Below are 15,997 nucleotides of genomic sequence, written 5' to 3'. Positions count from 1 at the left end.
CAGGCGGCAAAACCCTGCTGCGCACACACCTCCTACAGAGTGCATTGGCGGTGGCCTCAGAGTCCCTGCCTGCTGTGAGCCTCTCCAGTGTGGTGGCACTTAGGGTCTGGCCCGGAAGAGCACTAACCTGGGAGCATACTCCCAATAGGGCAACATGTCGTTTCCTAAGGGTCTTCTCCTTGGGTTTCACTATGCCTCCTGCTACCATTTTGAAATAGGTAAACACCTGCCATCCTAAACCCCAATCTTTCCTTAGAAATGCAGAGAAAAGGCCAGACCCAGCTATCGGGCTAAGAAAGCGGAGGGATGTTTTACTAGCAGTCTAGCAGAGCTCAAAGTTGATGTTTTGAGGGCGCCAGCATGGTGAGCCAAACTCTGGACCTCTTTTTCCTGGTCTAATTAAAAGAAAGCTTCACAATAATACAACTATGGTCCCCCAGGTGCTTGGGTGAGACTGATTTGTAAAGAAGGGGGCCAGTCAGCTGAGAGGCGCTGGGGCAGGGCAGGCCAGCCCCGGGGCCAGGGGTGGGGGGCGGTCGGGTGGGGGGCTGGGTTTACCGGGACACGCAGCTGCTATTCTGAAGCATGCATCTGGATTTGAGAAACAGTGTAGGGGAATACGGCTGCCAAGAGATAACCCTGATTCCATGCCACCACCCTAAAACAGAATTGCTTCAGAATATTCTGAAAGACTGAGACTTGAAAGGAATGGAGGCTGCAGAAAAAGCTCAAGCACATTGTTACAACAGTCTTAAAAAGCAATTTCTCTAAGCCATGCGAGCACTGGGTGCGCAGCTGCAAGGAAAACGAAACCAAAGAGTCGTTTTAAATGTGCAGTACCAGTTCTCCCGTGGGGGCCAGGGGCTCCAGCTGGGAGCTGGGGTTTTCTGTTCTTTGGATTTGGGGGCATTCCGTGTGTGTGATTTCCCTTTATCATTTCTTTGGGGCCATCTCCCCCGGCTTTGAGCAGTTGGCAGCACCAGCTAGGGGTGACCCCTCCAGCAACAAAAGCTCACACTGCTCTGGCTTCATGCTGGGGAGCAGAGCTGGCCGCCATGCTGCTCTCTCTCTCTCTCTCTGTCTCCCAAGAGCCAGAGACTGTCACCTTCTCAGAGGGAGAGGCCTTGGCCACCGTCCTGGCCTGGGGTCCTGGAGACGGCTTCCAGCCCTGAGCCCGACCAATCCCGAAAGTTGCAGGAGCGGTGATGCTAGAAAAGTGGGGTTGGTTACAAAACACACCGAATGCTCACATGTGCCTGGGGCTAGGGGTGACTAGAATACTGGGGCTGTGGCACGGAGTGAACGGATCCTGCACCTTTAAAACGTGAAAATAAAATAGTCACGAAACAACCACCTCAACATCTAAGTCCGGCGTACTTAAACAAAAATGGAAAAACGGTATATATATTATATATATGTGTGTCATATATATATATACATCTTAAAAAGTTTAGTTCGTTATTTTATGACAAATAACAAAAGAAATAAGCATGCCTGTTAGTTCTGACTCTAAACTCCAGTTAAAGGGACATTTTTGGTAATTATGATGGTAAACTCAGTCTTGAGAACATTTCAAAAATACCATTTTCTGAAAACTATTTTTTCTGAGACATCTTCAAGAACATGTTGAAGGATAAATGGAAACTAATTTTAAATATTTCATTTTGTTTGAAAAAATACAGGCTCTCTGAGACAGTAAGCTCATTTTCCCACGGTAATTTTGCCAACCAGAAAACCCCTGCCCCAGCCATCTGGGTCTTGGGTCTCCTTCCCACTGAAGCCTCTCCTTTGTCTGGAATGGTCCTCCTGTTACCCTAAATAATTATACCAAAAGGCCAAAGAGCCTTCTTTAGCTGTGGGCCCAAACGTTCTAGCAGATATGTAAAGCATTCTGCAAATCCCCTCTGGGCTTGCTGGAGATCCTTGCATTCAAACCAATGTAAGGTCAAGAACCACTTAGAAAGTAGATTGCACTGACCACCAGCTGGAGGGACAACTTGGTCAAGCAGTTTCATGCTGGTTTTCTTCCAGATTTTCTTGATCACAGCTCGGAGTTCTTCATTAGCTTGTTCCAGGTTCCCTGAATTCAAAAAGCAAGAGGGGAAAAGGAGCCTTGCTTCTCTCAGCCAGCTCTCCAGTCTGTTCCCACCAGGGCTGCTTCCTTCCCAGCCTGGCCTGGAGCAGAGCCTTAGACGAGACAGAGCTCTCCTCCCCCAGGGCTCTCCAGCGGAGGAGTCACAGGCAAGTGAGCCTTCTACTGGATAGTCGCTCCACAGTGGGAAGCGTGTTTTATTCTGGAATTCAAGGCCTATGCAGCCTGATCTCGTCCTACCCTCCTAGCAAGGTCTATCACTCCCCACTGCCCCCAGCTAGGATGCCTTCTATTCCTCCATTGCCTGTTCCAAACCCTGCCTCCAATTCACCCACACGAGACTCTCTCAATTCCTACTGCAGGTACTCGTCAGCACCCCAAAAATCTGGTCTTTTATTATATGGGCTGAAGCCTATCTCCTCAGCTAACCCCTCAGTCCCTAAGACCACCTTGCCTTCTACCTCACCCGATGACAGGCTGGCCAGGGCCAGGGATGGGTGAGCACACTGCCAGGGGGACTGGGTGCTTGGAGAGACTGGCTTCATGCAGAGGTTCACCTAGAGCTCCGAGGCTGCTAGCAGACAGCTGTCTGCAGACAGCAGCTATGCCCTGCTGGCCCCTCTTCCCTCTCATCCGCAGACTGCGTCAAGAGTTGGCTCCTTCACAGCCTCCACTTTCCCATCTCCTGTCACTCCCCAACCCCTGCAATCTGCTTTCTGTCTCACTCTCACATCATCACTGAGCCAAGCCCAGCAGCCACCCTCCAGGACTGAGTGTGGCCATGAAGACCAAGGCAGTTTGAGCTCAGCGGGGGAGACACTGCTGCCAACGGACCCCGATGCCAGCTCTCTGCTCCCCCCGGCAGAGGGGCTCCTGCAGACATCCTCTCCTCTTGGCCTCGGGACTCCTCCTGACAGAGGCATATTTATTCCTTTTCAACAGAGAAAGAAGCTAAAGCTCACCACCGGGAAATCCCTCTCTGCAGGTCACAGAGCAGAAAGGGACAGCTGGAGTGAGCACATTTGTGGTGGTCCAGTCTCTGCCCTAGCCCCACCCCATCCACCGCATTTCTCCTGCTCTGTCATGAGAGTGGCAGGAGTCACTGCAAATCTTTCTGGGACAACATGAAGCATAAAGGCAGGGAGGGACAGCCAGCTGGCCCAGCACTTGCTGCCCCCTTCCTTAGAGCCTCCCCTTCGACAAGAAAAGGCCCAGATGGGAGAACGCAAGGTGGGATATGGCATCCCTCCCCTCTTGTCCCAGGAATGCTCACCTTCTGTCTTGATTTTAAGAGCTGTTCGAACCAAAGCAAACAGGGTTGCATTAAACATGACCGTCCCATCACTGTTGAGAGGCATGTTCATGGCCACTAGTCTCTGTAAACACAAGAAGTTTCTCAATAGAAGGCAAATGATGGATGACAGCCATGTCCCTTTTCGGTGTTGATGCTCTGTTTATCTCTTGACTCTTTCTAGCCAACAGTTCAATTCCACAACTCCTTGGGGAGGACCCACCATCTGGGGGGACTTGGAGCTGACACCGATTAAGGCTTTAGTCGTGAAACACACATGCTGGCATGCGGATGATATGCTTTGCTTGTTTTTAACCCCAACTGTTTAAGACCTGACTGTCCGGGCGCTCTTCTGCCCCTCCCCGAGTCTTGGGGTCAGGCGTCCCTTCTGGGCACATCCTTAAAGCTGCGGTGAGGGTGAGACAATACAACAGATACAACAAGCCAGGCACGGGGCCTGGGGACTTGGGTCCTCACTATTTCTAACACAGGGAGTGTCCTTTGGGGAACCCTGCTCTGGTGGGACCATCGTGTAGTGTTTCCTACAACTCCACATGGCTGCTCTGTCTGGTCTTTCAGAGCAGGACCCCTACTTCCTGTTTCTCTTCTCCTTTCTGGTCCCTTGAACACCAGCACTGGGAGCTGAGGAGGGGGCTTGTGGGAGTGACACCCTTTCTGGGCCCTGGTTACCTCCACAGCAGATGCAGATGGCACACCCAGCTGGGATTAAGGGGAACTGTGGATGCAAAGATTTCAGGGGATGCCTGGCACATAATCAGAGCTAAGTAAGTGGTATTTGTAATTGTTAATGGTTCCAAACTTCTTATTTTGGGCTGGCAAAGTGTCCTAAGAGATTTTTTTTTTTTTGACACTTTTTCTCTTCCGTATTAAGGGACTAGAATCTCACGTTTGCATGACTCATTCCACCTAAATTTCTAGTCCTACTATCAACCATGCCGTCTCCAAACCCAGCACAGGCAGCCAGGGGAGACTGCATGTCCATTCGCTTTCCCTGGCAAGTTCCTGAACCAGCAAAATGGGCTGTATTGTGCGTCAAAGATACTTAGATCCTTTATATAAAAGAGTCTGGAAAAGTAAACACAAAACGACAACCATGACCTGGCACCCATCTTAGTTTTGGAAAGAAGAAAAATGGTTGGTACTGAAAAATTTATGAAAAAAAGTCAACTTCTTATTCTCTGTACCTTCATCTAGAATCTAGGCTACAGAGAAGCAACAATGTGGGCAAAGACCCAAGGATCCGCCAATGTGGTTTTCTGGACTTTCGGGGCAGAGAGCAATGAGCTTGCCTCCAAAGATTTCTTTGAAAGCCTGCAGTACATTGTAGACTCCTGTTATCCTGGGTTCTGCCCAGAGCTGGCCCAGCAACACTGGGTAAAATGGCTGAACCCAGAATTGTCTCAGACCCATGGGGAGAGGTGACCAGGTATTGTGTGGCTGGCTGGATTTCTAGGGGCAGTTGCAGTAAGCAAATCTTGCATGTCTGCTTCAGAAAGGGGAAGTCTCTTCTGTTGCTACTATGTTCCCTGGGAGCTCTATGGAAGAAGAACAAATCTCAGCTAGGTCTCAGAGAGAGCATGGTCTGGGGTGAAAACTACAGAAGTGGGGGGGTGGGGGTGGGGTGGGATTGGAGATGTGGACCCAACTCTGAGAGGCCACCACTGATGTATGACTTATGGGGACAGGCACCATGGCTGCAGAGGAGTACGCCACCATGTCCATGGTCACTTGAGCTAGGAAATATCCAGGTTACCATGTCTTCTCCATCCTACTTCCTAAGCACACCTTTCAGCTCTGCTCTCCTCTGTCCCCACCTCCACCGACCTCATTCTGGGTGACTCCAGTAGCTCTCTGGGTGGCCTCCTGTTTACTCTCCCATCGCCAAGGGGCAACTTAACACCATGAAACTCTATTGCTTCTTCTGTGGGACTCAGCCTGGCACAGAGGGCTCCTTGGAGCTGTGCTCAGCTTGCACCCGTAGTCCCCCACCACTTTCCCTTACGTTCCAGCCACACCAGTGACTCTCCATGTGCCAACATGATGGCCATTCTCCGACCTCCACGTCTGAGCTATGTCCCCTTTCTGCAATGCCCTCCCACTTCTGTCTTTCTGGACCTGATGCAAATGTCACCTTTCCATCTGCCCACCCAGTGACACAATCCCCTTCCTATTGTTACTGCTGGCTGACAGGGTGTCCTCTAAGAGTTACAAATCTGATAGCTCCTCAGGACAGAAACCACACAGGATTCATCTCTGCATCCCCAATGCCCCTGATGGAAGGCTGGGCAGAATGCCACTTAGTGTGTGTTGAATGACGCAGGGAGTCCCTGCAGAGAGGCCATCAGACACACAATACAGGACACTTACCTTACAGGCTACTCTGTGTGGGCACAGTTTCCCAAACCCCAGGGGAGGCTGGATGCGACGGAGCAGTGTGACCACATCGAGGTGCTTGATCCTTCCTCTGAAGACAGAGTACAGTGTGAGGTCCAGGGAAAAGCTGTCTGGCCTGAATTTTCAGTCCTGCCCACCTTGCACAGACAACACTTTAGAAACAGCCCACACAAGTCACATGGAAGACTTTTCAACTTACTTTGCCTCAGGGTCATATTCCGACCATATTCTTTTGAATTCATCTAAATGGTGAGGCCCCAGAATAGACCAGTCCCGGGTCAGATAATCAAAGTTGTCCATGATGACAGCCACAAACAGGTTGATGATCTGAAAAAAGCAGATCGGAGCACAGCTGCTTCACCCGTAGTGGAACGGATGGGGTTAGACCCCAGTAGGAGCCTCTTAATTACAAGGGCCATGACACATTTGGAACCCATTTCTCGGAGAGAGGCCACAAAAACTTTCTTTCTGGAGAAGGTTGGAGAAAAAGACAGGCTTCAGCTTTCCAAAATGGCTTTGGTAAAGTCCTAGAGGAAGGCAGGGGCCATGTCATCTGGCCTTTTCGAGGCACACTGCGGTTTTAAATTCCATGGCCACCAAATGCCTCACACTGCTGAGTCACAGCAGTGACTGTGGAACTTCTATAAAGACACTGGCAGCCCTGGGAAGCCGGGGTGGTGACTGTCCCAAGCCTGTTAGTGAGCCTCAAACCCCTGTTCACAACGAAGGTGCTAGTCACACACACCTGTTGGAGAAAAACCTTCCGCCACCAAATGAAGTCTGGAGTGCACATCAACATATGATATCCCACAGCAGTTCGACAGGGCGACACCCATGGTCTGAATCCCAAATGCTACACAAGCATCTGTCAGTTGAGAAAGAGAGCTGTCGTGACCACCTACCAGAAACGCGCAGAGCATGTAAAAACTGATGAAATAAACAATGGCAAAGTTGCTCCCACACGTGTACTCCTCTCCAGGGTTGTAGTCCGACTCAGGGTCGCAGAGCTTCCCGGGGAGGCAGGCCAGCATGATCTCCTGCCAGGCTTCACCCGTGGCACACCTTGTTTAGATTAAGAAGACAAAGGGCTTTAGTAGACTGAGGAGTGATTTGAAGCTTAGACCTTCATGACATTTTTACGAATTTTTTTTTAAAAAACAAAATTTGTAATTAGAGCAAAACCTAAGTGATTTGGGGGAAAAGCAAGTTTGAATCAGTGAAAATTCCTAACCTGAAATTCCTACTTATTTTCAAATGCAACTTCTCTGAGTGGAGGCCCTGTTACAGCTCCCTTTGATTTAAAAAAATCATTTGATACAAGCACACCAATTCTTTCCATGTAAATGGATGTTTTTGTGTCTTCTCTCAATGTTCATGTCACAATCTTGAATAATTTTTTCATGACCTAACACCTGACAACTTGATTAGATCCCCATTCCATCTGTTTGAGAGCAAAGAACTGAAAACTACCAAATTGTAAATGACTCACTATTTAATCACGAAACTCATTAGAAATTACCGGTACAATTTCTAGAAAATCCTCTCACTTCAAGGCATTTTGTTTACAAAGCTAGTTAACTGGGGTTAAAAACAATTCTATAAAATCTGAAACTGTGCATCTTGGCTGTTCCCTGTTGGCTGTGCAAAGGCCTTTCTGTTCCTGCTAAATTTCCATGTTCTTGGGTGTGTTCAGGTGCATGCTCCCATGCCTAAGTGTGTATCCGACCATCTTCCTGGTGACCTTAGCAGACCTACTAGCTTCCAAAGGGAAAACCCTTAAGACGGCCAGTCTGAATGACCATAGTAGTTTCCACAATCCAGTGAAATTCCTCTGACTGAAAGGCTATGGTCTCTGTTCAAGAATACAAACAAACACAACAAGCCACCACCATCGACCAGGAGGGGCTGCCGTGCTATAACAGAGCATGTGTCCTGAGTCACTCTGGAGCCCAGAGCCAGAGAGAGATGTGCCCTTGTGGGACTCAGTCACCTGAAGAGCAGCAGCACCGCCTGGGGAAACGTCTGGAAATTGTTGTTCCTGTTGATCTGGTTGTTATCTCTCATAGCAACCTTCCCAAACATCTAGGTGGAGAAATTATTAAGGAAATAAAGATTTTGTAAAAAAACAAAAAAAAAACCAAAAAACCACAAATAATAACAATAATAATACCTCCTCCCTTCCAAAACACTCTCCACGAAACATTCACATGTGAATTTAGAACTAACACAAGCTTGATCAACAGCCAGGAGGGCTTTCTCGGGGTGCTTGGCAAACACGGGGCGGGAACCAGGCTAACCGCCGGGAGCACAGCGCCCAAGTCAGGCGCATCCTCGTCTCAGGGAGTTCCTACCAGGCAACCAGACAGACAGCCTCTCCTGCTGAGAGCTGGCATGATCCATCTGGACAGGGAAGCACAGAACGGATCTGCAGCCAGGGGCCAGGGTCAGGAGAGGCCTCTGGAGGAGTGACATTTAGGCCCAGAACTGAAGGCACAGTGGAAGCTAGTAAGGTGAGCAGGAGGGTGAGGTGTTTGGGCAGAGGAAGCACTGCCTGCAAAGATGCAGACGGGACATGGCCCAGGAGCCCCAGGAAATGAAAAGAACGGGAGTATGCAAAGACAAAAGATCAGGCTGCAGACAAGAGTGGGGACCAGTGAGCCACAGAAAGGAGAGAGGCCTTTCCTGGAAGGGTGGGGGGAAGTTAGCGGTGGGACTTGTAGAAGAACAGGCCATTTTAGAAGAACCTGGCAAAGCCTCCTGAGCAAACTGGTGGTGGTGTGTGCGGGGCAGCTTGCAGGTCTCCGTGACAGCTCTTGTTTTGTAGAAGAACATCAGGTCATAAAAGGCCATTTGGGGCGCACAGCATCCCACGTTGAATTACAGGGGCTCAAGTTCCTAGCTCCCACGTAGATCCCTAGCGAACTGCAAATGTTACTACGCCTTCAGATAAGTTAGCGCTGCCACACCTTTGGCTCTGGCATCACCCCACCTCTTTGACACTCGCATCCCCCCTTATCTGAAAGACAGCATCCCAAACAGCAGAGCAGGTAGCAGAGAGACTCCCTCCCCACCAAGAGCAAGCCACTCTCCACCTCCCACTCCTCCTGAAGGTTGTACCTATCCTGTGAGGGCTCAGCAGTGAACGAAGCCCCAATCCCTTTCCACACCCTGGAGAAGCGGGGAAGAATCCGGTAGCCCCATAGCCATTGTCAGAGAAGGGCCGGCTTCATGCTTCTTTTTTGAAAGGGTGCTACCCATCCCAAATAATGACCCCAGTGCAGCCCCTGCCACAGCATCTGGGAGCAGGTGGTTTCAAGGAGGAATCTCAGCTGGCGGTGATAAAACATAACTTTCCAGGCTATCAACAGACTTCTGTATCATTAAATATATTCTTAGTAACATCAGTACAGAAACTATAACAATTACAGCTTCTCTCAGTATCGTATTTCCTGCTGCTGAAACCAACTGTGGGTATTCTCCATCAGTTGATTCTCCCAAGGCCCAGATGGGGGGTGAGGAGTACCACTAAACCCAGACGTCTGTGGCATGTCCCAACCTCTCCTGGCTCTTCTGAGCCTGGCTGCCTCGGGCACAGACGCTTGCCTGGAAAATCAGGACCCTGGCTTTCCATTCTCCCTGGCCAAGGCACATCTTGCCACAGATCTGGGGCTACCCAGGGGTAAAGTGACTAGTGCTCACCTGCATGCCAATCACCGCATAGATGAAGAACAGCATGGCTATGAGGAGGGCGACATAGGGCAGTGCCTGGAAGAAGGAAGCAGTTGGTTCAGTGCCCACCTCTCCCCTCTCCCCCACACTGACTGCTCAGGTATAGAATGAAGACTCAACACAGGGCCATGGGCTTCTCTTTTTTTGGGTTATGTTGAAAGGACATCGACGGTGAAGGAGGACTTTTTTTAATATAAATTTTTTATTTTTTTATTAACATATAATGTATTATTAGTCCCAGGGGTACAGTTCTGTGAATCGCCAGGTTTACACACTTCACAGCACTCACCATAGCACCCCAATGTCCATAACTCAATCACCCTCTCCCTACCACCTTTCCCCGGCAACCCTCAGTTTGTTTTGTGAGATTAAGAGTCTCTTATAGTTTGTTTCCCTTGTGATCCCATCTTGTTTCATTTATTTGAAAGAGGACTTTTTAAACCCCAGGCCAGCATAATAACTTTAGTCCTGAGTATACCAGGCATACACACACCACCTAGTGTTACGAAGCTATGGGCAGACTATGTTTTCCACCATCATTAACAGTATACGCTGACCCTAAACAAAAAGTATCAAGGCAGACATATTGCCCTCATAACAATGTTTATATGCATCATTTGATTCCTCTGTTAAATTATCATAATTGACCAAACCATTCCAGAACACTGGATATTCAGATCTCTTCCACTTTCTTTCATGGGTATGTTTGGAGTGGGGGCAAGGGCTATTGTAGGTCACACTGCAAAGGAATATCTTTGTGCAAAACCACCCATGTCTGCATAAGGCGAGGTCTTGGGAGTGAAATTACTGGGGCCAAGAAAAGAACCACTTTCTGGCTGCTGCTGCTGCAGCATTTTTTAAAATGCACACTTTCTGAAAGAACAGGAATTGGGGGTTGGGTCAGGGAAAAGAAAGGGAGCTGGCTGGGCGGTTGCCAAACCTGGGCTCTCCTTAAGAATATTAAATACAGCTGTACGTGTGGGGTCAGACCCCTGGTCCCCTTATCCCTGCTCCTCAACTACTTTTCTACAGCATGTCCTGTGACAGATATCTATGCATATGGTACACCTCCAGGTAGTGGCCAGACTGTTGAACTTAATGCCAAACATACATGGTTAAAGCATCTACTTTCCCTTATCGACAAAAGGTCATCAGAAAGCCAGTGGCTAAAAACCTTCCCACTGTGTGCCAGCTCTGGATCTGGGACTGCTTGCCCAGCCCAGTGTAGCAGCACCATCCTGATGGCTGACCGGTGATCAGGACCCCACAGGGTTAGTTCCAGGCTTTCCTCACCATACCTATACGTGTTTTTCTTCCTAGATTATTGAATCCTTAAGAATTCTGTTGGCACTGTTTCTCAGTTTTTGTTAACTACCACTTTGTGCAATGAATTAATCCACAGTGACCAAACTTTTAAAAAAGAAAAAGCTTGATACTTTCCTTAAAAGTAAGTATAACATTATTGCATGAATCTGTTTTTATAGCAGTTCACTCAGAAACGTTGGTACTTTATATTAATAACAAATGTCTGGGATTTGACCCCTTTCCGAGACAAAGGCTCACGTGAGGCCCTGCTCACTCTCGCCCAGAGCTGCATCCCCAGTTCTTCCTACAACCTCAGGTTCCCTGCCAAGATCTGCGATTTCCCCTCTTTGAGTTTCTGGATCTACCCTCTTCCCCAGATGCCATCCCTTTCTAATTTACCCAAGGAGAAAAATCTTACCCAACCAGAAAAATGCTCTCCAGGATGTTAACACCAGTTACCTCAGTGGTCGTGGGTCGTGGGCTTAGCTTAAACTTTTTCTTTACGTGTCTTTGGATAGCTTCACTTGTCAATGTGTTTATTTCAAATTGAAAAGTCACAAAGATTCATGATTCACTTTCTAATGTTTATACATAGCTACAATTCTCTTACACAGACGAATATTTTAAACAAGAATCTGTACTCCGTCTCCAGTTACTTCAGTCTGGAAGACTAGAATATCTGGGGTGGGGTACTAAAAGGTACAGGAGAAGATGGGTCAGTCCTGGTTCAGAAACAGACCAGAACCAGGCTGCACCAGCCTGGAGAGTCACAAGTAACAAGACAGGCCTGGCTTATGCCCAAATGTCCTCAGTGCTATGATCTTTCCAGGTCCTGGGTAATGCAGAGATTGGGGATGGTGTGCTGGCTCAGGTGGAGTAGTCTCTGATTCAGATCCAGACCAACCAACAGATAGGACTGTGGCAGCCTTAGGAGGACGAGATGTCCTGGCAAGAAGCTGTTCAGTTTACGAGAGGTCTGCTGGGACCTGCCCTTTCTGAGACGTCATCCCCTACCACTGGGCATTCCAGAGAGGACTGAGGGGCTTGGAGAATCCCCATCTCTATTCATCTTAAAAACATTACACCTCTCTTCAACTGTGGATCCTTACTGCCTTCTGTTTCCTTTAAGCAAGTAATCCTGTCTGATTCACTGAGTACGGCTGGGCCACGTGTTCCACATCCTCTATTGACCTAGAGGGTCACAGTGGCCATGCAGAAGGGAGTCGGGATCCTCCACAACAGAAGACACTCACTGGCTCACATGTGATCTTTAAGAGCAACAGAAAAGCCCCTGGCCTGGGTCTTACCTGAAAGGACTTTATAAAAGTCCACAGCAACGTCCGGATGCCTTCCCCCCTGCTGAGAAGCTTCACCAACCGCATCACTCGGAAAAGACGGAAAAAGGTGATGGAGATTCTATTGCTCTCTTCAGAGTTCTGAAGGGTTATCATGGAGAGGTCAAACCCAATGCAAAGTAGAACATGCAACACTTTCAGAAAAACAGCAACAGATGCAAACAAAGACGACAGAGGTAAGAACGGAAGATGTGTTTCTAGGCCTTTTCACCTTGGAAAGCATGATGTGAAAGGAAGAGTTACATGCTAACAACACAGGGCTTGGGAAACTGCATCCACACAGCACATGCATGTCCACATGGTCGAGTGTGTTAAGAGAACGCTGGGCTGGTCGAGAGTACTGGACACTGATGATGAATGCAAACCACCGCAGACACCATTTTGGAAGGACAACCATGGAGAATACGGAAACACTAGTGGGAAACTCAGCATGGTCAAGGAAAAGGCCCAGCCCCGGGGGACTCGTCACTGATCTTACCCCGGGTGTGGCAGTTGGGACAGGGACATTTTCACTTTCAGTTGGCTTTAAGAAATCAAAGATTGACAATGTATTAATGAATGGAAAGGAAGCAGTGATTCAGAAGGATGGGCCCCTCCCCACTTTTCAAAAACTTCTGCTTGCTGTCTTAGGACAACACGGCTGTTCCCACCCTGAGAAAATGCCAGGGGCTCTGTCTGAACCTGGATTTGAGGGTGGGCTCAGTCAAGGGCTTTGACATAGACTCAGACACATTACTCTCTAATTCACATCCCAGAACATGATGTTCTGAGGTTAGCAGGCATCCAATAAAAGAGAAGGCTGCAAGACCTCAGCTGTCTCCAAAGACAGACCTGCAGAGAGGGACCCGGCTTCTCATGGGCAAGCTAGTTCTCTGCTGAGGCAGGACTGTGGGTCCAGGACACTAACTGCGCTGCAGTGGGCCACTCAGAACCCCAATGAACAGGAGGAGTCTACCAAACAGGGCAAATAGACTGACACCGGCCTACACCGCTCATGCCTTCTGAGCGCATACCTGGGCAGGGCTGCTGAGGAGGTGGGCAAACCAAGTCAGTGGGAGTGAGAGGGGCTGGTTTCTCTGCAGAAGCCTTCAGTGCCCAGCCTACAGCCCAGAGCGATGTCACAGAAGACAGAGCTCAGCCCTGTATGACTCTTGGGAAGTGGCAGCTGAGGACTACCTTGCCTTGAGTTTCTACACTTCCACCTCACCTGGGGTCTGGCTGGGCACCTAGAGCTCAGGCTGCAGGGGACTGAACCTCAGTGCTCATCACCCTGTGGGCACCTGCCTCCCCTTCAGGCAGGGACCTTGCTTCCCTCAGTGCCCAGCAGGCAGCCTGGCACTTCTTAGATGCTCAGTGTTGAAGAGATTGGAGAGAGGTTATAAGCAAGCTCTAATAAAACAGTAAGGGCTGAACAAGAGACAAGGAGTGACAGCCTCTCTATTCTCTTTAGGAGGGTCCCCTCCATTGAAGTAGCTGGTCTACCTGATAACCAACAGAGGAATGAGCCTCCTCTGGTTGGGGGCCTGGGACTGCTGAGTGGTCCCCAGGGTTTCTAGGGAGCCTACTGCATGGTGTGTCTGCACAGCTAAGGGATGTATGCACACGCATAGATGTGCACACAGATCTGAGTGGTTCTCCTCCCTGGGGATACATGGAAAGTAAGGGCTCCATTCCAAATTCTCACTCTTGTTAAGAGCTGCTTCCTGAGACCAAACATAAAATTCAAGGAAAATAAGCAGTTGGCGGCACATCCTATCAGAAATGAAATTAGCAATATGATGACAAACCCAGAACTAATAGGTTATGACAGGGTTTCAGAGGGGTCCCTGATTCACCCAGGATGCTTAGAAGGTGAACCCTCCAATGGCATGGTCCAAGCCCCAATCACTGTCTTTTATTTTCCTCTTCTTTTCTCTCACCTCAAGACAAAGAACATCTTAAAGGGGCAGACTTTAAGTTAACTTAAAGTCAAAGTTAACTTATGACTTTAACAAATGAAGAAATTAGTTCGCCAAACTTTTGTCTCCCAATCTCCCTAAGGCTGTGTGTATGAGGCTTTTGGATTTCACCCATGCAGCTGGAGTGGGAGGGTGTGGGAGTATGTGAGGGTGTGTGCGTGCATGCCTCTGCCTGCCTCTGCTCAAGGGGGCCAGGGTGTGCCTAAGACAGAGCACTCTACAGTGATACTATTGAGATGTCTGTAACTTGTGTGTTAGACCTACAAGGAAAAGAGGGCTGTTGGTCAGGGAAGACACTCTCTGGCTACAATCTGGCCCCAGCCCCTTCTGTTTGTCCTCCCCATTCCACTGCAAGTCTGATGGACCGCTCCCCCTTCCACATGATGTGGGAAAGGCGGTGGCCAAACTGACATTTGAAGTGCACATCTCTTTTCCAATTAATACCTTCGAAGTATGACACACTTTGGACTACGAACTTGAAACCCTGGATATTCTTAAGAAAAAAAATGAAGAGGAGAACGAGACAGCATTTGTGGAGGGACATGTCAGCACAACATGCAGAAAGGATGGACAGAACAAACAGCACACCAAGCCACGTGCACCCCCAGTGCAGCCCGGGACAACTCCTTCTTCCCTTGGTGCCATGCTGGGCAGGGAGCACTGCTGCAGGCAGGATGTTGCTGGCAGCACTGGGGGGCGGTGCAAGTTGCCAAAATATCTTACAAGTTGGAAGGACCCTGAAGATGGCTTTGCCCAAACAACAGATGCCAGCCAGATGCAAAGGGTAGGCCAGCTCTTACCCTGGGCTGCACATTCCAACTGCCCGTGGCTAGCTCCTTTGCAGAATCAGGTGCCTGGTTCCCATGCCAAGGATTCTTATCTCCTTGGACTGGGGTGTGCCAGAGCATTGGTAGTTTTAAAAGCTCCCAGGTGATTCTAAGGTGCTGGTTGAATAGGGAACTACAGTCCTAAGCCAGGGTAAAGCTGGGCACATCTTCAGATGGTCACTTACGTCAACAAATTCCTTTTAGTCTGGATGAGTCATACAGAGGGGACCCCCTAGAAAAGCCCACTCAAGCTGTTAGAGCTGAGCAGTGGGTTCTTTTGGAGTTGATGAGGGCTCAGTACCCATACGATGCAAACAGGTTAACTGCATCTCCAATTTGCCCACAGAGGATGGAGGAGGCTTGGAAACACAGCAGGCTTTGGAGGCTGTGGTTGGAACATGGGTGAGTGGATGCCCTATGTGATTCTGGAATGAATGACAGAATGCTCTCAGAAGCTGAGAGTGGGAAAGGGTTCACTCCCTGGGTAGTTTTCCAAAGAGAACCAGCAGGGCTGTGTGGTCAGTCCTCAGTAGAGGGGATTCCAGCGCCATCTCTGGGCTTGGGCTGGAGGCTCTCAGCAGCTCCTTCCGACCCTGAGGTCCACTGTCTTCAGCTGGGAACCCTACAGGGAGAAGGACCTCAGCCCCAGGAGGCCAAATTGTATGCCTGGGTCCAGAAGTCTCCTTACATCTCAGGGGTGCACCTGATGTCCCCTCCAGACCCGTCTCACAGGGTTCTCAGGAAGGCTCTTGAGATGCAGATTTTGGGTTAGCCCCCAGCAAATATAGGAGCCAAACAATCCCTGAGCTTCCCAAGTGCAACCAAAGACACTGGTCTACACTTGCTGTATTAATCTCCCTCTCTTCCCAGAAAGGCTTAGATGATGTGGTTTTCCACTCCAGAAAGGAAGCAAACCAGTTAACTCAAGGCATCCTGGAAAACCGGCTCTTTGGGGGTGGGAGTGGGGGAGAGCCCTTCCAGCTACATCTGACCTGGCACATAACACTTCTGGGAAGGAGGGCTTT

At 49.2% G+C, this 15,997-nt stretch overlaps 1 protein-coding gene across 7 annotated transcripts in view; it reads right to left on the bottom strand.

The window, feature by feature from the left end:
• CACNA1D (calcium voltage-gated channel subunit alpha1 D) overlaps positions 1-15,997 on the bottom strand; it is a 296,933-nt gene that overhangs the window by 26,125 nt on the left and 254,811 nt on the right. For 4 of the 7 annotated variants that reach the window (XM_045990264.1, XM_045990266.1, XM_045990265.1 and 1 more), the window contains 9 exons: positions 12,666-12,710; positions 12,140-12,268; positions 9,498-9,563; positions 7,789-7,880; positions 6,701-6,860; positions 5,998-6,125; positions 5,772-5,868; positions 3,366-3,468; positions 1,979-2,080 (listed from right to left, as the gene is read on the bottom strand). In XM_045990264.1, coding sequence (XP_045846220.1) covers positions 1,979-2,080; positions 3,366-3,468; positions 5,772-5,868; positions 5,998-6,125; positions 6,701-6,860; positions 7,789-7,880; positions 9,498-9,563; positions 12,140-12,268; positions 12,666-12,710 — 922 coding nt within the window. The remainder of the gene's footprint in view (positions 1-1,978; positions 2,081-3,365; positions 3,469-5,771; positions 5,869-5,997; positions 6,126-6,700; positions 6,861-7,788; positions 7,881-9,497; positions 9,564-12,139; positions 12,269-12,665; positions 12,711-15,997) is intronic. The other 3 variants (XM_045990269.1, XM_045990271.1, XM_045990267.1) reach the window with 1 other exon arrangement.

This window comes from Meles meles, chromosome 20, assembly GCF_922984935.1.
Source record: "Meles meles chromosome 20, mMelMel3.1 paternal haplotype, whole genome shotgun sequence".
Taxonomy (NCBI): Eukaryota; Metazoa; Chordata; class Mammalia; order Carnivora; family Mustelidae; genus Meles; species Meles meles.
Note: the sequence above shows the minus strand (reverse complement) of the source record. Positions and strands in the feature narration are given on the sequence as shown.